The following is a 21,301-nucleotide window of genomic DNA, read 5'->3' as shown; positions in this document are numbered from 1 at the left end:
GAAAACAAAAACAAACAGTTTTGTGAGAACACTTGAAATCTAACAATAGAAATCAACACTGAAAAGACTGGCAAACTTAAGGTCAATTTTTAAATGCTAAGATAAAAAGGCAAAGAGGGAAAATATTTTTAACACATGAGAGATGGAGTTAAAGAGTTTATCATACAAAGGGTTTGCACAAAATTTAAAAAATAACATTCCAAAATGAACAAAATATATACACAAACTTTTACTTTAAAAATACAATTACAAGGCTGGGCACAAGGGCTCAAGCCTGTAATCCCAGCACTTTGGGAAGTCAAGGTGGGCGGGTCACTTGAGGTCAGGAGTTTGAGACCAGTCTGGCCAACATGTTTCTACTAAAATACAACCTTGTTTCGACTAAAAATACAAAAATTAGCCGGGTATAGTGGTGTACACCTGAAATCCCAGCTACTCCAGAGTCTGAGGCACGAGAATAGCTTGAACCTGGGTGGCGAAGGTTGCAGTGAGCTGAGATGTCACTGCACTCCAGCCTGGGTGACAGAGCGAGACTTTGTCTCAAAAACAAAAAACAAGCACAAGATAAAACTTTATGTTACAACAGAGAAGTGATATTTGTAAGCAAGCAAACTTGCTTTATAAATGTTAATTCAGAGGTAGCATAACACGACTAGAGTATTTGCTCTGTGGCCAATCTCCCTGAGTTCAAAACCAAGCTCCGTGACTTTCCACAAATCCCTTATTCTATACATTTAACTCTTAAGAATTTCCTCATCTATTAAAGGGGAAATTCAATCTCACAGGGTTGTTGTGAGGATTAAATTAGTTATTACATGTAAGATGCTTAGCATTGTGCCTGGCTCTAGTAAATAATCAAAAAAACTAGCAGTTATTTCAGTTGTTCAATTCTAATAAAGACACAGGTGGCATTAATATTTTTAGACCTTGTTCATGGCAATATATATTGGCCCAAACATTTTAGTGGGTTGTTTCGTATTTTGTTCCAGAGCCATCAAAATATTCATTCTCTTATTGATTTAGTAATTCCACTGTTAACAATCTTTTAAGGCCTTTGCAGAAAACCATCAATGATAACAGCTAAGTACTGTTAGCAACCTAAACATGCAACAACAGAAAAGTAGGTTGTGGCATATCAATTCATTGGTCCTTTACACAACCATTTAAATTGATGGCTTTAAAATTAGGTAGGAATAAATTTTTTAGAGATCACCTGTACAGTAGAATTGAAACATTATGAAATATTTGTATAGAAGACATGCTTATAAGGAAGAATTTCCAAACATTGATAGTTGGGAAGAGGGTGTTGATTAAGGTACATTTTTGGGGCAGGGTGTGGTGGCACATGCCTGTAATCCCATCATTTTTGAAGGCCGAGATGGGAGGATTGCTTGAGCTCGGGTGTTCAAGACCAGCCTTGCCAACATGGTGAAACCCCATCTCTACAAAAAAATACAAAAATCAGCCATACGTGGTGGCACATGCCTGTAGTCCCAACTACTAGGGAGGCTGAGGTGGGTGCACTACTTGAGCCTAGGAGGTGGAGGCTGCAGTGAGTCATGATCACGCCACTGCACTCCAGCCTGGGCAACAGAGCAAGACCCTGTCTCAAAGCAAAAAAAAGGTATATTTTTGGGGTACTCACCCTGAGCCATTAATTTATCTTTTTATTCTTATTGTAGCACCATGGTATTTAACAACTAAAATTTTAGTATTTTAAAATATCAAAAGGTAACCAATCACTAAAGGAGGTCTTTTTTCTTCAGAAGAATACTACCTATGTCCCTTGGCTGAAAACAGTAAAAAGGGAACCATGAAAAGTTTCAAGGGAATACCGCTGCACTGCGCTTTCCACTCCCACTTTGTCACATCTGTTCCCACAGTACCAGCACCTGGTACACAGTAAGCATTAGATAAATATTTGATGTACTTCTCTGGCAATGTGACCTGTTACATAATATTGAGATTGTAAACTTTTGCTTAAAATCCAATTGTGAATTTGTGTATTTCAAAGGAAAACAGGCAATATTTTCTTCTCATCCTTAAAAAATCAGTTTTCAGATACCGTAAATACACCTAAACCATTCATGCACATCCCTTCTGAAGGTTTCTTTGGATATAAAACCTATAAACATTTAGACATTAGGTATAAAATCAATTTAATTGTATATTTATTGTAACTGAATTTCATGAAACCTAAAATGACAGGAATTATAACATCCATCCTGATTTCAGAGATGTTAAAATATGAAAAACAAAAGTTGTATCTTCAAAACCATGAACTACAAAGCACCGATGTAACTCCATAAGCTGCATGTGAGAGGTTTGGGGCACAAAAATCAATGTACCTATTTACTCTTATCAAAACCACCTTTGAATTGTCCTCTGGCTTGAATGGCATAAATATTTCTATAAATTAAAGTTGTAAAACAGTGTAATATTAAGCAGTGTGCATGCTGTGATGAGTAGGATAAAATACAAACCAGATGTTTCAAACTGATATAAAAAAGTGGCAGTGTATTTTTACAGCTATGTTATTATTTAAATGTAAGTTTCCAAAAAAACTTAACTGTATAATTATAAATTTCACTCAAAATTTAAAGAACACATCAAAATAAAACAAAAGCTTTTTCACACTCTCTTGAAATAATGCAAATTCTACTGTGAAAGACAGAATATGACATTTTTTATGCTTTCCCTAGAAAAATACAAATTGTAATCTAAATTTGAGTTATCCTTCATAGTATACGGAGCTATGAGAACCCCTAACACCTCACCTCAGAGCTATTGATGGCCAAAGCTTGAAGTAGCAGCTTAGTGGCATCAAGATGAAGGCCGTAATGAATCAAAAGGTTGGCCAAGTTGACAAGAGGAACATCTTGGTATTGAAGTGGAGCTAAATTCAAAGCCCTCTGAAGACAGGCAATAGCAAAAGTGCTATTTCCTACTGCTCTCCAGTATAGTCCAGCTTCATTGAGTATGAGCCAGACAGGAGCATTTGGCTGCAAAATCCAAAAATACTTCAGTTAGTACAAGAATACAGTACTTGTTCTAAATAAGATTTTTAATAAGTGCATTTTAACTTTCAGTTATAATTCAGAAGCATTTAAGTTTTAGATGTCTAAAGTAAATGACTCACCTTATTAATAGCATGAAATAAGAAAGACCCAATTTCTTCTTCTGGGACAGTATAGTTATTAATACGGGAAAGCAAAATCTGAAACATCAAAAGGAAGACTGACTCAATTGAAAATAACAGGGAAGACATTTGAAAGAATTTCTATAGATGGTAGTCTTTTCTTGAGCTCCTCAGGAACAGCTAATCTGAACAAATATTTATAATCATATATATGACATAAATTCATTGACATACCAACAGGTGTTGACTTGCTCACATGTATGTAATAGTTTGTTTAACTAAAAAGTTAAAAAGACATATATACCCACACACATTAAAGTAACCTACCATACCCCATTAAAGTCAGCCTAAGTGTTCAGAACCCAAGAAGAAATTATTCAACAGACAACAGCATGCAATATCTGATGTAATAAAAATCTACTATCTTTCCTTCCTGGAAAATACCAGATCCTCATTATTCTACTTCATTGTTCCTGCAGCATTTATGTAACCGTAAGCAACTCTAAGGCACAGATCATGGTCTGTTTACCTTTGTATTCCTAGCATCCACAACAATGTCTGGCACATAATATTCTTGCCTAAGGAAATGTCTGTCGAATGTAAGTAGTCATAAGTGCCTATAGTTTTGAAATTAACTTAAAAAAAAAAGAAAAGGTGGTTGTGATGGTCTGTGATTGCTAACAAGGTAATTTTTTTCATTTTTGTCTATGGAATGATATCTAATGTGGTAATCTATAGGAATTTAGGAAAAGAGCATAACCGAACTTCTAATGTTTGCAGAGTCATTATCAAATTAATATAAATTCCTAGGGACCTCATATAAGGTCACAGCAGGGTTGATAAGGCCAGAGAAAGAGATTCTTCAAGCTTTCAATTTATATAAACTTCTGGGGGCCTGGAGGATGCAAAGCTAACTTTTAGTGGTTGCAATGGCCTGTATTACACCAACTCCATTAGATAATTGAGAGTTCTGTGCTACTCATCTTTGAAGTGCTCTGAGTTAGAGGAATACTGTTTAGGTGATCTATGTATAGCAGCCCCGAGGAACTCTCTGGCACTCTTTTAAGAGCATGACTGACTTCGCCATCAATTCACCAAGTCTTTAACTCTATCCTTCCATTTTATATACTAAAAGCTCAACAGCTACCTTCTATCAATTTTTTGTTCCATTTAAGAGGCTTCTGAAGTCACCCAGAATGGACGGCAATAAATACCAGCCTAAGTGAGCCTTACTTTTCGTGCATGGTCATCTGGCATTTTGGCTTTCAGATCCATGCGAACCTCTAATTCTTTGACTAAGTAGGACAGAGTGTGGCTTTTTCTGAAGTCAGTTATGGAACAGTCAGGGGTTTGGGCCTCTTCTTCTGTAGAATAATCATCACTGCTGAGTTCGTGGATCCTGGCACAAGAAAAAGGAACAAGATTCATATTTTCAAAGTTTGGGTGACTTCAAGATAAAGACTTAACCTTTCAAGTCCAAGGCTGGTGCTCTCAAAGAACCGCCAGATGACAATCATGCAGAATCAGGTGCTTTGCCAAATCCATCAGCACTTGCCTGAGTCCTTTGTTTTCCGGAGGCAGAAAATACGTTGGCAATTCCCCACCAACAGGGACTCTAGGGTAGCTTTCTGTACAATCTGCTCTTTTAGGCCACAGAATATGTTGTTTGTCCTGATAAAGAAATAACATTTCTCATAAATTTCTTAGGATTCAGTATTTCAATATGCTAAAGAAGCTTTTAAAATGATATAAATATACTACAATAACTGAACAAAACTATAATACCTTAAGATTATGGTAGACTCTATAATATTCCTGCTACTGCAGATTATTAATCTAAGTCAGTAATTCTACCTGCTTTATCACAGACTGGTTCAGGGTTGGGCTAGGGTATAAGCCAGTTGAGCCACTGAGACACAAGAAGAGGTTTGCTTGGGGTTTTTGGGAAACAGAAGCAAGTCTTAGGCTCTTATGTTACTTATGAACAAAAAATCATGTTGTTCCAGTTGCTGCTGGCTGTCATCTTATGACCATGAAAAAAACCAAGCTTTTCGATGAAACCAATACTGTGGATGGTAGAGTGAAGAAAAAAAAAAAAAAGAAAGAAAAAGAAGAAATGGGTCACTGATGACATCACTGGGCCACTGAATCAACCAAACCTGAAGTTTATCCTATTTCTGGACTTCCTGTAATAATAGGCACGTTTTGTGTTTAAGTTAATTTGAGGTGGAGCTTATTACTTATACCTGAAAGCATACATAAGCCTATAAAACCTGGCATTGAACACTATTTTTCCCTAAACTAAGGTCTTTTTTTTGCCAATGCCAAAGTTTAACAATTGTTTTATGATTTGTAAAATGTTCACTTTCTCTAAATATAAACAAGATGTACCAGAGGCTTACTAAACTTAAATCTTGAAGCCATCAAACTTTGGGGGATTTATATTACATACAATTAAATCTAAGTGGCTGTTTAATTCTGTTAAACCCTTGATTAAATTCTGAAAATTTAATGGTGAATAAAAATCACAGTCTCTGTCCTCATACCTTGGTATCTGCCTCAGCTAACCTACAATTCTTTCTTAGCTAGTCTAGAAATGCACATGTAGTAACTTGTTTATTGTCTATGTCGTCTGCTAGAGTGTAGGCTCCAGAAGAGCAAGGGGGCTTATCTATTACACTGCTAGCATTAGCCTAGCACAGATGGGAGCTCAATAAAAGAATGCTGATCAAGCGAAGTATATAAAAACATACTCTTGGGTCAAGTTTAGAAACTTGTTAAGGTTGGTAATAATATTCAGAGGATAAAGCTTTAAATTGAAATCAGGGTGTCTCTCTGCTCTACTTGATTGGGAAAAACTCAAGGCAGAAATTGCATCTTACTCATTCACTACCTAGCAAAATGGCTTCCATTTAATAGAAATGTAATACACATTTGCTGAACTAATCTGAACAGTCATAGAGGCCATATTAATCAGTGAGGTTGAGGGCACTGCTTTAATGGATCTTGTCAGTTTGAGAAAACTGCTTCATCATCCTCTATTAACTTACCCTATATGCATCAGAGTCCCTGCCCCAAATCCAGAGAATAGAATGGGCTACGGGAGAAGACTTGACCGAATCATTGATATCACTCTGATTTGATTGAACATCAAAGTTCACAGACATCATACTGGAGGTTGATGAATCCTCACCAAACTAGAAAATGAAACAAAAAGTTCAATCAAATTGAAAGTGGAAAAGGAGTTGTGACTATAATTTAACTCACACCAAAAAAGCGAGTGAATATTCAAAATTAGTAGAAAATCAGAAAGTAGCTCAGTAATAAAGCAATTGGATCTTTTAATTTTAAGAGCTATGCCCCAATGATATTCTTTCATGGATAATACATAGTTAGCAACTTTCAATAACTTTGCCATTGGAGTATGAGAAAAATGGCATAGGCCATTTTCCTGTCCCTCTGCTTCATTTTTATGATTTAGTCTCTTTAGGTTAATAATTAGCTAATTTAGAAATCTGGTTCATTATTCCCCTTTTCTTCCTACACTAAAATGCTCACCACTCTAAAATTAGTGTGCTGTGTGTGGGTAGAAGTGAGGGAACTTAGGAAAGTGTTCTTAAGGGTTCTATCACTATCACTTAAGGATTACAGACTGCATTCAATCAATTACAAATGAAAGTTTTAGGGGTGAAAGGGTAACTTAGAAGATGGGAGAACACAAACATATACAGCCTTCTTTCAAAGCAAGGTGGAACAATGTTGGATATACTTACAAGATGCTTGTGTATTTCTGAAACCTTGCTAGATAATGAGAATGGGACTGGGGATGGGATGGGGTAGGAAAGACATAAGAAAAAGGAATGAATATGATGAATTTGTAGCTCTAGGTCTTTATGAATAGGAATGGATTCTTTCACTGTATAGTGGTGATACAATTTTATGAGTATAGTCTATTGGAAGCTACACTCCTTCAAATGGTCTTGAGACCATCAAAAAGTCCAAAAGGTACACCTGGGTTTCAATCTACTTCATTTTTAAACATCCCTGTTTTTCCCTTTAAAATGCTTGGTTTTAAGACAGGGAGCTATAATGCCAGAGGGTGTGAATCTGGTCTTCCTTTATTCTTTCCCTTGGAAACCAAACACAAGATATTGCTGGGAGCTGGTTTACAATACTCATAGGAAGCTTTTGGTCCCTATCACTATTTCCCCTTTCAAATGGCTTCTTAATTTTTGTCTCTTATTTTTTCCCAATGCAGTCTGGATTTTTCCAGATTAAAGAGTTCCAAGTTTTTGTGGTTTGTCCTGCTATAGATGGTCTCCTAATCTCTTAGTTATCTTAATTAGTTATTGCTGAAAATTTCTATATCTACAATTAGAGACATGATGAGTTTTCTCTAAGACAGAATAAATGTTGTTTTATTTCTAATATAGGTTGAGTATCAGTTTTCTGAAATACTTGACCAGGAGTATTTTAGATTTGAGATTTTTTTGGATTTTGGAATATTTTATTACACTTACCTGTTAAGCATCCCAACAAAAATGTGAAATCCAAAATGTTCCAATGAACATTTCTTTTGAGCATCATGTCAGTGCTCAAAAAGTTTCAGTGTTTGAATCCTTTTTTTTGATACTCAGAATTCTGGCTGTACTTGCTGTCTGTATCACTTACTCAACATCAATTATATACTATTTGGTATCATTATATTTTCGTGTTAGTTCTTCCCAACTAGATAGATTAGGATTGTACACGTGTGTATGTGTGTGTACACATATGTGTGTATATAGAGACAAAGTGAGAGAAAGTGCACACCTAGCAGTGTGCTTAATAAAGATTTTCTGGGCCAGGTGCGGTGGTGCACGCTTGTAATCCCAGCACTTTGGGAGGCCGAGGCGCGCAGATCACCTGAGGTCGGGAGTTCAAGACCAGCCTGGCCAACATGGAGAAACCCTGTCTCTACTAAAAAGTACAAAATTAGCTAGGCATAGTGGCACATGCCTGTAATCCCAGCTACTTGGGAGGCTGAGGCAGGAGACTCGCTTAAACTGGGAGGTGGAGGTCGTGGTGAGCCGAGATCAGGCAACTGCACTACGAACTGGGCAAAAAGAGCAAAATTCCATCTCAAAAAAAAAAAAAAAAAGATTTTCTGTCGATAATGAGTATTTTGTTGGTGGTATTGGTTGAGGCAATATAATTGGACTGATTATTTCAGGAAACGAATAGCATGGTTGCTCTCAAATTTTAAATAGGTCTTACTCTAACAGGTAAAGTGGGGAGATGAAAGCTTTGAGTTCAATAGTAATAATAGCCCAATTCTAGCTCCCATGGTAAATGAGAAAAGACTCAAATGCATGTGCATATAAATATGTAGATGGTACTTGGAGAAAGAGAAAGCATCCATGGAGTTACTGAGTACTCCCTATAAAATCTGACTTCGTAAACAAAACAGATCATCAAAATCTCTCTCCCTCTCTTTTTTTGAGACAGTCTTGTTCTGTTGCCCAGGCTGGAGTGCAATGGCATGATCTGGGCTCACTACAGCCTTGACCTCCAGAGCTCAGGTGATTCTCCCGCCTCAGCCTCCTGAGTATCTGGGACTACAGGCGCAAGCCACCATGCCTGGCCAATTTATATATGTTTTTGTAGAGATGGGGTTTCACCATGTTACCCAGGCTGGTCTTGAACTCCTAGACTCAAGTGATCCTTCTGCCTCTGCCTCCCTAAGGGTTGGGATTACAGGCATAAGCCACTGTGCCCAGCCTCAAAATCTTAAAGATCTAAATGATAACCACAAATTTTAGAGATCAAACATATAAAGAATCATGGGAAAAAACAAAAGTTTTTAAAAATCTTTATAAAGCAAAAGTTTATAAGAACTAGATTGGACCAAGAAAAAGACCTGAACATAGTCCACATTTTCAAAGATATCTCCACGATGATAGCGTACAGGCTGGTCCCACTGGCAATGTAAACTATGCTGCTGGTTTACCAGTCGGCATATCTGATGATTTCCTGGAATAAGAAAGAAAATTACACAAATGATGAGCAAGGTCAACAATGCCAATGTGATTTTCTTAGACTAAGTCATTTAGTATCAACCCTGTATCCCCCAAGAGCCCAGCAGGCTACTTATATAGGATGTACTTATATAGAGAAGTATTCATTAATGGTTAATCAAATTAAATCATTTTAAGAAGTCCCAGTTTTTCCGCCTATAAAAACAAAGGGACTCCACTAGATGATTACTGAGGTATCTTTCAGCAATTATAGTCTATGATTGTAAAATCTATTGATTACATCGTTTTAAGAGACTTTGGCTATCTTTCTGGAGAGAATTTGCTTTATATACTTCATAATTTTGTTTCAAATGCATATGTAAGAGCTCTGGTTGCGTTTCAGTAGACTGGGCAGTAAGTAATTTCAAAGATAAGCATACTCTTTACTCTCATAATAGCAAAGAAAATGTGTTAAGGGAATTGTAAAATAAACTATAAATGGTCACAGCTAAGCGTCAAAGGTTAAGAAGCTTTCTTGACGAACATACTTATCAAGGGAGAAAGGTATAATTAAGAGATTCTATTAATTTATTCTCTGGTGTTCAGTTGTCAGATCTGCTCCCTCGTAATTAGAAACAAAACATTCTAGATATAACCAAATCATTGCTCTCATGCCAATCCAAGTTCCTATAAACCAGTGGTTCTATTTTTACGGATCACAGATGCTTAAGAGATTTTAATAAAAGCTATATACCCTCTTCCCAGAAAAATACAATTGGACACATACACAATTCTACATATAATTTTCGAGAGGATTTCAGAACCCCCTGAAACTAATCCATCGATCCAGGTTTAAAATTCCAGTCTAAAATTTCACTTGTAAAATGTTGCTTTTAAGAGAGCAAGAAAAAAAGGAGTATGGATGGGTTGTTTCTAGGTGGGTCTGGCTTATATTCCCTTAGTGTAAGGCCTTGTTACACCACAGTGCAGAGTTTTTAGACCCGCGGCAACAGGCATCACCTGGGAGCTTATTAGGAAGGCAGGCTCTCAGACCTCAACTCAGACCTACTGAATCATAATCTGCATTTCAACAAGATCTCCAGGAAACTGATATGCATATTAAAGTCGGAAAAAAAACAAATAAACTGATGTTGAGCACAGAAGGCAAATAACTTAAGATTTCTAGGATCTACAAGACTTATTTTTTATTTCAAAATGTAAATTTGAAAAAAGCAAGGCGGACCACACCAGCTCCCCAAGCCTCCTGGTATACCCACAGTGATGAATCATGCTTTCAAGATGTAGGGAAGTCATAAACACAACCTCACACTGCTTTAAGGCTACAAGAAAGCTATGATAGTAAAGCACGCTAGAAGCGAATTTCCTAACCCATCTTCAGTTACCTGGAGTCACTACTTACCTAACTGTGCCTCTTTTGCCATCTGAGTCTCATGAATGATATTTCTTAAGATTTGCTCCTCCTGAATCAGTTTATGTTTTTCTAGGATTTCCTGCTGTCTCAGGTAGTGGTCATGCTGCTTTTGATACTCTTTTAACTCATTCAGTGTTCGCTGGAGAGATCTTAACATTTTTTAATACCAGGAAAAAGTTAGAGCTATAAAATCATAAAATTTTAAACCCACTTAAATGCATAGATTTTTCTGGTTCTCAGCAACAATTACTGTGTGTTTTCCTTTTATTTAACATACAACCCTGTACCACCAGTTCAATAATAACAGGGCAAAAAGATAAACGTGAAATTCTTCCTTTAAATATCACTTTTTAAAAAAAGAAATGGGGTCTCGCTCTGTTGCCGAGGCTGGATGCGGAGGCCTGATGGTAGCTCACTGCAGCCTTGTACTCCTGGGCTCAACTTCTGGGCTTAAGGGGTCCTCTTGCCTCAGCCTCCTGAGGAGTAGCTGGGACTACAGGGACATGCCACCATGCCTGGTTAATTTAGTTTTAGAAACTGGGTCTTGCTATGTTACCTAGGATAGATTTGAACTCCTGGTCTCAAGTGATTCCTCCCCTCCACCCTGCCTCAGTCTCCAGAATAACTGGGATTACAGGCATCGGCCATGACACCTGGCAATACAACTATCATGACATCAAATGGTATGTTGCATTTTTCAGGTGCCATAAAAAAATACATGACAATATACAAGTTTAAGTATTTAACAACTCTATTACTCTCTACAAAATCTGCATTAGTTCCATCAACATTCAAAGTCTTTCTAGAATCCTTTCCTCCTTTTCACTTTTTCCCTAGATTCTGCTTAAAGACAAAGTTAAGAGTTAGGGGCCACAGTACTTTGCTTTCATACTCTAACTTATTGGTTACAGGCCAGGAAAAACTACAGAAACTATACTTAGAAAGGAATATGCTTCACCACCTGATTTCAGTAAATCAGCTGCCTGATTACATTTAATCACAAAACCCATACTGCCTATTACACACTGTAACATATAGAGATTTTAGGAGCTACACAGATTGTGTAAAGATAGAGTCAGCTCAGTTAAGAGCATGATACTGGAAAAGCTCAGCCAGGTATAACAGAAACCAGTTATGAATAAGCAAGCTGTCATCCTTTTTACTTCCTACCATGTTATGCCTTAAACAGATTGGAAAATAAGCAAATACAAAAGCTTAATGAATTCTAAATCTCTATTTAATTCTCTACTCACCAAAGTAAACTCAACTATTACAGCTAATTCTGAGATATGAAAAATTCACTTCTGAGTTAACATAAAGTTTCTTAACTAGCCCTATTGACTGAAGGAAATGTTTTTTAATTTATTATACCTCAAGGATCAAATACAATAGAATTCCATTACTGTACAACCTAACACACAATCATGAGTAACACGTGGGCCAAATAATGTCTCTTGATCCCATTTAACTACCTTAACAAGAGCCCAACCCTAGAAGCCACCACCTCTCTCCAAGAGGAGAAATATCAACTATTGCACATGTAAGTGATTTTACTGAAACTTAGTATATTCTATGGAAATAAAAATATAGTCAACAAAGTTACTAAGTATCCCAGTCTCCCCATCCCAACTGACTTCATAAAAGTAATCAATGGTCAATAAAGATTTAAATGACAGCTTTTACTACAAATAGTCTCTAGTTGCAGGAATCCATACAATTAAAGATATTCCTCTACACAACCACTGAATTGTGCTAAACCACCAGGATAACAGAAAAAGCATAGGACCTGCAGTACTGAAGAGGTTTCTTTCTTAATTCCAATTACCAAATTAACACTGATATCCCCTACACAGATTTAACCTAAGGTTCTATAGTGCTAGTGCTTCAGTGAAATTTTTCCTCTCAATTACCTATGTTGAGCCTCCAATTTCTGCTCCAGTTTTTGCTGGCATAGGACAGCATGCTTCCTCTTTATAGCTTGCTCAAACCCAGGTTTGGCCTGCAAAGCGTGGTCATAACAGAGCACTGAGTGGTTATATTCCCCAAGCATCTGAAGAGACAAAAACACACACACACGCACAAGGGAAAAAAATGTGAGCCATCGCCTGGTTGCATCTGTCCAAATCCTCTAATGATTTATGAGATCACACCTACATCTTACTCTACAGTGACCATTATTTTGATCAGTGACCAGATCCCTACAATATTAAGGCATACTATAGGATGGTTTAGTTGGAAGGTATTGCTAACCTTAAAAGGTGTACCCTGTAGAAGTTTAAAATTCCAATTTAATTATTATTATTTTTTTTCGGCAAGAGGCTAGAACAATTACATTATTGTGTTGAGGATTTTTCTTCCTCCTAATTTCATTTCCATTGTTCAGACCAAAAAATAAATGGAAAAAAGTAACATTCTACTGAGTGGGGGGGAAAAAAAAAAAAGAAAGTGGCAACTACTAGCATGACTTATGAAACAAACAGTTGTACTTACTGCATATATATTCCCCAAAGTGTAATAGCTGGTGAAGAAGTCACTGTCATCCAGAGCTGCATGGACCACGACAGCAGCATCAGCAGAGAAGTGTGCTCTGTGTAGAACGTTTGCCAGGTTGACCAGGGCAATGTCTTTATTGTGCCTAAGGAAAGCAGCACACATTCCACGATTATGTAGAACCACTTGACAAGGAAAAATGACATTCAAAGTTACTTGTGCTTAGGAAACTAAGATATAGGTGGAGCAAATAAGATAATCATAGTGTTTCATTTTTAAATTATTGATGGTTCTTAACCTGATAGCTACAAATTTTGTCTTGCAGACACTATATGATTTTACAATTTATTTAGGACTTAAATTTGCTTTAAGAAAAGTTAAACTTAGTTTACGATAATTCCATTCAAGTCCTATGTGAATCATAGGGCATCTACATAACATATTTTTTCCTTAATGGAAATGGAAAGAATACTACACAATTATCACTTTGAACTTTTTGACATCTGTGATTTTTTTTGTTGTTGTTGTGGGACTTATTTCTTTGAAGAGGGATGGAGAAAAGTAGATAATGCAATGCTGCTTCTTATTGCTTTCTTATGTATTGTTTCTATAACAGTCCTGAGGAATGTGGAAAATCAAGTCCAGAAGAGGAGGAATCTTACCTGGAAGAGAAGTGAAGTGCTCGCATGGCACATTCTACTACCTGATATGGCTCATTCTTAATTCTCCAGTAAAATGAAGCCATGTTATACAGTACCCATGAGGAAGAGTTCTAGAGATTAAAAAAGTGAAATTACAAACAGGACTCAAGACAGTTTAATTTAGAATAGTCAAAAGGAGCACTTTTAATATTCTGGCTCTTCTGAAATTCAAGATGAAGAGCCAGACTAATGATAAGCAATGATAAAGAAGAGGACACAGTGCAAAGAAACTATACCTGTCAAAAGGGTATTCTAATCATCAACTGAGCATGTGCATTAGTGTGTGGTCTTCATCAGACTCCAGCTTATTCCAAGAGGGAAATAAAGCTGAAAATCCCACCAATTGACCACAACTTGTTGAGCTCTATTTCAGGACTTCCGAAGTTAAGTCAGAAGACCTCATCTACTTAGAAATAGCTCTAACGTGAAATTCCTGAAATTAACATTGTACACATTTTTCTATTTATGTAATATCTGAGTGAAGGCACAAACCTAAACAGGCTTACTCTAAACATAAAGACAAAAAAAAAGAGGAAAAAGGGCCAAAAACATGAACAAACAGCTAAGAAGTATCTAAAATGTGTAACTTCACAAACAAATAGAAATTTAAAAGATACAGGTTTTCCTTTTACGAAGTGGCAAAGACTAAAAAGAATGCCAATACTTACCGAATATTATTAACTTTAGATATTAAACTATAGAAATGCTAAGTTACTACAGCATTTCTGGGGGACAACTTGACATGCATGTAAAAAGCTTTAAAAATGTAATGCATATTACATTAACGTACATATTAATGTATATTACATTTGCCCTTTGACTCCCACAATTCTATTATTAAAAATGTATACTATGGGGAATAATTACGTTTTAACTATAAAGCTGTGTAAAAATCAAACTCCAAAAGAACATATTACAAACCAGTTTTGAAATTATTCACTTTACTTTCTTTTATAGATTTTTATAGTATGAATCTTTCGCAAGGGCCCAATTATTTTTAAAAGAGCTATTTTAATGTAGTTAAAAAGTTTAAATTTAGTTAAATGTAGTTTTTGAAGACTACAATAAGTACAATCCTGCATTATTCATCCTTAAGTATTCTATCTTCAAGAAAAGTATGTGATTTTTGAGTGATGCAATTTCAGATTTTTGCACTATTAGCAGATCGACTATGAACTTCTACTACTTGAAGTTGGTTAAAGGACAATACATTCTTCACAACTGACTTGTGGCCGAGGTTTCAGTTTTCTTTTTCATGGCCTTTTGAGAAAGTTGTTTTTCAAATCAACCAATGCTTTGATTTTGATTTTCTTCTTTTATTTTCATGTCAGAGTGTAAACTGGGGCAAAAGTTCAATTAAAAGTTCTACATGAACTACTGAAAAGAGTATAAGTTAAATATATATCATAGCATACTGGCGGTAAGATAAAAATATACATTTAAAGAAATATATCTTTCTGTAATTCTCATAAAATCTCCCCCAAATCTATAAATGTTCTAATGTTACTGTGAATTACTCCCTCCTTCCTTTGACCACTTTCTGCCATTGGCTCTTAGGACATCGCATTCTGCAGGATACCCTTTCTGGTCTTTTTTGCTGGCTTTCCCCCTCTGCTTGATAAATACATGTGGGACGCACCCAGGAGTCAACTGGCTTCTTCTCAAACTTTACTCTTCCCCAGATGACTTCATCCAGTTCCCTGGCTTCAGATATTCATTATTTAATAATTACTCTCTATGTGCCCAACTCTAACTTTCCCTGAAATTCCAAACTCATATAGGTGTTTCAAATTTAACATGGCCCAAATAGAACTCTTATTTTCTCTTCTCCCACCCCAACACTCTCCTCCTTCAAGTTGTTCAAGTCAAAAATTTAAGAGTTTTCCTTGATTCCTCTTTTGCCCTCAATCCCCATATCTAACTCATCAGCTTCTAAACTCCTAAATATCTCCTAAATAGTTCAAGTCCTCTCATTTCCACTACTAACAACTGCTAGTCCAAACCACCTTCATCTCTCTCTTGAACTACTGCAACAGCTTTCTAACAGGTCTATTTCCAGTTGTGGTCCTTTCAATAACTTCTTCATATAGCAATCAAAGTGATCTTTTAAACCATTAATTGCAATACATTGCTTCTCTGCTCTGACTTCTCAGCACACTTAGAATAAGATCCAAAATCCTTACCCTGGATTTCAGACCCTTACATAATCTGGCACTGGCCTAATTCTCTGGCTTCATTCCTTATCATCCTTCCTCTTGCTCACCAGGCTCCAGCAATATTGGCCTGAATTTGGCTGCACGCCACCTGTTATGGACTGAATGTCTATCTATGTCTCCTCAAAGTTCATATGTTCAAGTGTTATCAGACCTATGAGGAGTGGATAAAGGCTAAATGAGGTCATAAGGGTTGGGGCCCAAATTTGGTTTCTTCCTATAAGAGTCCTTATAAGAAATGGAAGACAGATCTCTCTCTCTCTGTCTTCAAGCATGCACACAGATGAGGCCATGTGAGGACACAAAGAGAAGGTGGCCATATGCAAGGCAAGAAGAGAGCCCTCACCAGGAACCAAATCACTGGCACCTTGATCTTAGACTTCCCAGCCTCCAGACTATGAGAAATAAATTTGTTAGGCCACCTAGTATGTGGTGTGAACAAATATATTTGGTCTTTGTCCCCGGTTCCTGACACACAAACCTAAAACTTGAAGAATCACAGCAGTAATGTGTGTCTTTCATATGCTAATGGATGACTGGAGGCAGGTGGCTCCCAGATAGCTTCAGGACAGATGCTGGTCCCAGAAAAACCAAGGCATGATTAGAGGGTTAAATCTTTCAGAATCCCATTCTCCCCTTGTCCTTCGGGGATGGGAGAGAAAGTAGAGATTGAGTTCATCACTCATGGCCAATACTTTAGTCATTCATGCTTACATAGTGAAACCTCCATAGAAACTCTTAAACAACAGAGTTTTGAGAGCTTCTGGGTTGGTGAACACATTGAGATTCTAGGAGGGTGGTGTTCTGGAGAGGACATGGAAGCTCTGTGCATCCCTTCCCCCTATTCCCTGGCGTATGGCTTTGGCTGTTCCTGAATTGCATCCTTTACAATAAACCAATAATAGTTGGTAAAGCACTTTCCTGACTTCTGTGAGCTGTTCTAACTTGGGGAGGCAGTTGTGAGAACACTCTTGACTTTATAGCTGATTTGTCTGGTGGCCTTGACATGCGACTGGCATCTGAAGTGCAGGTAGCCTTGTGGGACTGAGTCCTTGACCTGTGGGGTCTGTGCTAACTCCAGGTAGTTAGTGTCAGAATTGTACTGAGTTGGAGAACACCTAGTTGGTGTCAGGAGAACTGGAGAATTAGTAGTGTGAGAAAAAACTCCATACGTTTGGTGTCAGAAGTGTTTTGAGCAGAAACGGTCCAAAGTGGTACTTTGTTATGGAAGCCAGAGCAGACAAATACAACCACCTAACCTCAATCAGGATTCAGAGCCTTTGCTGTGGCCTAGCATGCTCTTCCAAGGTCTTTGAATTTTGGTTTCTTCTTATGATTCAGGTGTCAGCTTAAATTTCACCTTTCCGGAGAGATAACCCCAACTGCTAGATCTAAAGTAGCCACCCAGTTACTTTCTGTTTTAATTTTCTATAGAACACTTACCACTATGGTCTACTCTCAACTAACCATTCTCTGAAGGATACTGTAAAATCCTGGGCCAGTTTTCTCTTATTACTCATCAAGTTCTGGGAACGTAAAAGTTTTATATTACCTTCAGAAAAATAAGATGAAGATGGTAACACAGCTACAAAAATAACCATGTAAAGCATTTGAAAGTCGTTATTATTGTACTTTTATCTGAAAATTCCTCTCAATATACAGAGTTATGTATTTGAATAAACTGTATACAAAGGTGGCAATTATACATCTTATTTTATACCACTACAATACTGCTTAGAAACTAAACTGCATTGCCTCCTATGATACTCCTTAGGCACAAAGAAGAACAAAAACATTTTCTAAATGCCCACGTTAATCCTGAATGACACATTTAAATTCTTGGGTCCTGTTACATAAATCCCCATTTCATTTTTTTTTAAAGTAGATGTTCCCTTAAAAGAAAGTTACAGAAGATTTTATTGCTGGTGGTGATTCTTTTTCTGTCTCAGAAAACAGTAGTAATATATGTATTGTGTGTAGATAATATTAAAGACACTAAAACATTAACTTTCTTACACACACAATGTATATAATCCAGCCTATAAACCCTGTTGCTAATGTCAGTTTGTATTTCGTTTTTCATCAATTAGTTTAGATAAAACTTTCCAGCATCTCTTCCTGGGAAAGGAGACTAGTCTATCCATATTTCTCCCCAGCACTGAACTATGCAATTTGCATCAATGTAAGTGTAACTTCAAATTGTCTTCTAGACTAAAACAAGTTACTCAGGTATTTTCCAAGAGAAAAATACCTTCTGTTTACACAGAGCCTGCTGGCTCTTAAAGTGACTGCTGACTTACCTTCTGTAGGCCTTCATGAATGAGGTGGCCTATGTCATCTATACTCCTTCCTAATCGTTTAGATAAATATGTGAAGATTGGGTCTTCTTTAGGTAGTAGAGGTGCAGAAAGATTAACTCTCTCTTGTACACCCTGAAGAGAAGAAAATGATTCAAAAGACATATCAAAGGATATAAAAGATGACAAATAATTCGGTATCTTACAGTATTTATTTTGAAATACTAATATTTTAGAGTTTTAAGAAATAAGAGATGCCTGTAAAATTATAGAGCTGTTTGGAAGAAGAGAAGAAAGAGAAATAGTCTTTATAAGTGAGAGATCAACAGAAAGAAGAATGCAAAAAAAAAAAAAAAAAAAATCCTAAAGTTATCTACTTACTCTCAAGTGCTGAAAAGCATGTATACTATATGGAAGTTCTAGAATTTTAGTACAATCAGGTTGCTGAGGGTCTGGAGGGACAGGAGATTCTGTGTCTATATAATCTTCAGGACTAAAATCAAAAAGAAGCAATGAGTGAATAAAAGGTGAGATAAACAATACTTTATTTATTTATTTAGAGAAAGGGTCTCATTCTGTTGCCCAGGCTGGAGTGCAGTGGCATGATCACAGCTCGCTGCAGCCTTGATCTCCTGGTCTCACGCGATCCTCTCACCTCAGCCTTCCAAATAGCTGGGACAACAGGCATGCACCACCACAACCAGCTATATATTTTTTTATTTTTTGTAGACAGGTCTCACTATGTTGCCCAGGGTGGTCCTGAACTCCTGGCCTCAAGTGATCCTCCCATCTTGGCCTCCCAAAGTGCTGGGATTACAGGTGTAAACCACTGCGCTCAGTCAATAGTACTTGAAGAAATGTCAACTTTTTCCCATATTCTCATAGCATCTCAACTTTACAACCAATTATTAGTCAATATTCATACCTTTTCATATACCTGCCATGAAAAGTCAAACATTTTGGGAGTTCAAATTAAAGTCAACAATCACATAGAAAATAGTAGATAGATCACAGAATAAGATCACAGACTTTTTAATAACTAACATAACTGCTCAATTGTTTCTAGAAACGTTAAACCAATTTATACTTCCACTGACAGTCTCTCTACATTTTTACAAGTTACTATTTTTTTGATATGCTTTCCATTTTGGTAGATGAAAACTATCTAAATATTGCAACTTATACTTATTTGATCATTTCTGAGAAATTTTTTTCCATGTTTATTGGCCATAAGTAATGTTTTGTTAATTTTTTTAAAACTACAAATTGTTCAATTTTCTTTCTTTTTCTTTTTTTTTTCTTAAGAGACAGGGTCTCACTCTGTCACCCAGCCTAGAGTCTGGGCTTTGGTAGAGTGGCACCATCATAGCTCACTGTAACCTTGAATTCTTGGGTCAAGTGATCCTCTCAGTTTAGCCTCTTGAGTAGCTACAACTACAAGTGCACACCACCATGCCTGGCTAATTTTTACATTTTTTTTGGTAGAGACAGGGTCTCGCTATATTGCCCAGCCTGGTCTCAAACTCCTGGCTGTTGGCAATCCTCCCACCTTGGCCTCACAAAGTACTGGGATTACAGGTGTGAGGTACCACGCCCAGCCAAGTTGTTCCATTTTCTACTGTGGTGTTAAATATTTTAAATTAATTTGTAAGAATTCTACATGTAGTATGTATTTTGAACTTTCAAATTCTAAAACTCATCTGTGATTGAAGCTTACTCTTATTACAGAAATAATTTCTTACTAATTTGAGAAAAGAATGTTTGAAAAAGCAATTTTATTTTTGGAAAGAGAACTTCTTTACCTGATGTCTTTGCTCTCCAAAGTTATGTATGTGCCATCATACAGATCCAGGTCCCCTAAGGGCACCTTGGCTTTGATGCAGTCTGGGTCTTCTTTATTATGTCTCTGTTCCAGTCCTGTGTCTCTGTCCTCATTCTCTTCTATGTGAATTTTTTGAGCAACTAATTGTTTCTGTTAAGAAGAAAGTAAGAACAGAATGGATTCTTCTAATATTTTAGTCTAACTACCATTGAAGAGAAAGGGGAATTTGAGCTGAAGAAGTCAGAATCCTCTATGCAGGAAGACAAGAATTCTGAAAATGCCCTTAGTTAACTTAGTCAACACACACAAGCTTCTCAAAAAAGATGTCCACATACAGAAAGTAACAGAACACGACATTTATCATAGTGGCACACATGTGCCTTCATAATATGATTTCTGACTACCCATGAAGCACATCTACTAACTTAACTTTCCTGGCACAGAATGGCTCTGCAATGAAAACAAATCTGTCAAGCTGTTTCAATCCTTCAAGATATACAGCATGCTGCTATTGGTACCTGGGTATTCCAGTTAATTCCTGTCACTCATAAAATACCTATTTTTTCAAATGTACAAATAACACAAATATCCATTTTTCAACACCCATATCTATCATATGCCAATATTTTATCTTCCCCCACCCCACTTTTTTTTTTTTGAGGCAGTGTCTTGCTGTCACCCAGGTTGGAGTGCTGCAGTGGTGCAATCACAGCTCACTGCAGCCTTGACCTCCTGGGCTCAAGCGATTCTCTCACCTCAGCCTCCCAAGTAGCTGGGACTACAGGCATGTGCCACAATGCCAATTTTTTTTCTTTTTTTTTTGAGACAGGGTCTCACTTTGTCACTCAGGCTGAGTGCAGTAGTGCGATCACAGCTCACTGCAACCTCAAACTCCAGGGCTCAGGGGATCCTCTTGCCTTAGAGCCCCAGGTAGCTGGGACTACAGATGCACACCACCATGCCTGGCTAATTTTTTGGTTTTTTTTTTTTGTACAGATGGGGTTTTGCCATGTTGCCCAGGCTGGTCTCAAACTCCTGAGTGCAAGCAATCCACTTGCCTTGGCCTCACAAAGTACTGGGATTACAGGCATGAGCCACCATGCCTGGCCAACTTTTCTGTTTTTTATAGAAATAGGGTCTCACTATGTTGCCCAGGCTGGTCTCAAACTCCTGGGCTCAAGCAATCTTCCTACCCTGGCCTCCCAAAGTGT

General features: G+C 37.1%; 1 protein-coding gene across 3 annotated transcripts in view; it reads right to left on the bottom strand.

Moving 5' to 3' along the window:
• TTC17 (tetratricopeptide repeat domain 17) overlaps window positions 1-21,301 on the bottom strand; it is a 148,416-nt gene that overhangs the window by 89,867 nt on the left and 37,248 nt on the right. For all 3 annotated transcript variants that reach the window (XM_012001340.1, XM_012001341.1, XM_012001342.1), the window contains exons 3-15: window positions 20,071-20,240; window positions 18,650-18,761; window positions 18,272-18,403; window positions 13,720-13,829; window positions 13,058-13,202; window positions 12,478-12,617; window positions 10,556-10,716; window positions 9,039-9,151; window positions 6,190-6,336; window positions 4,695-4,810; window positions 4,373-4,538; window positions 3,140-3,217; window positions 2,778-3,002 (exon numbers count right to left, since the gene is read on the bottom strand). In XM_012001340.1, coding sequence (XP_011856730.1) covers window positions 2,778-3,002; window positions 3,140-3,217; window positions 4,373-4,538; window positions 4,695-4,810; window positions 6,190-6,336; window positions 9,039-9,151; window positions 10,556-10,716; window positions 12,478-12,617; window positions 13,058-13,202; window positions 13,720-13,829; window positions 18,272-18,403; window positions 18,650-18,761; window positions 20,071-20,240 — 1,815 coding nt within the window. The remainder of the gene's footprint in view (window positions 1-2,777; window positions 3,003-3,139; window positions 3,218-4,372; window positions 4,539-4,694; window positions 4,811-6,189; window positions 6,337-9,038; window positions 9,152-10,555; window positions 10,717-12,477; window positions 12,618-13,057; window positions 13,203-13,719; window positions 13,830-18,271; window positions 18,404-18,649; window positions 18,762-20,070; window positions 20,241-21,301) is intronic.

The sequence above is a fragment of the Mandrillus leucophaeus genome, unplaced genomic scaffold (genome assembly GCF_000951045.1).
Source record: "Mandrillus leucophaeus isolate KB7577 unplaced genomic scaffold, Mleu.le_1.0 Scaffold66, whole genome shotgun sequence".
NCBI lineage: Eukaryota > Metazoa > Chordata > Mammalia > Primates > Cercopithecidae > Mandrillus > Mandrillus leucophaeus.
Note: the sequence above shows the minus strand (reverse complement) of the source record. Positions and strands in the feature narration are given on the sequence as shown.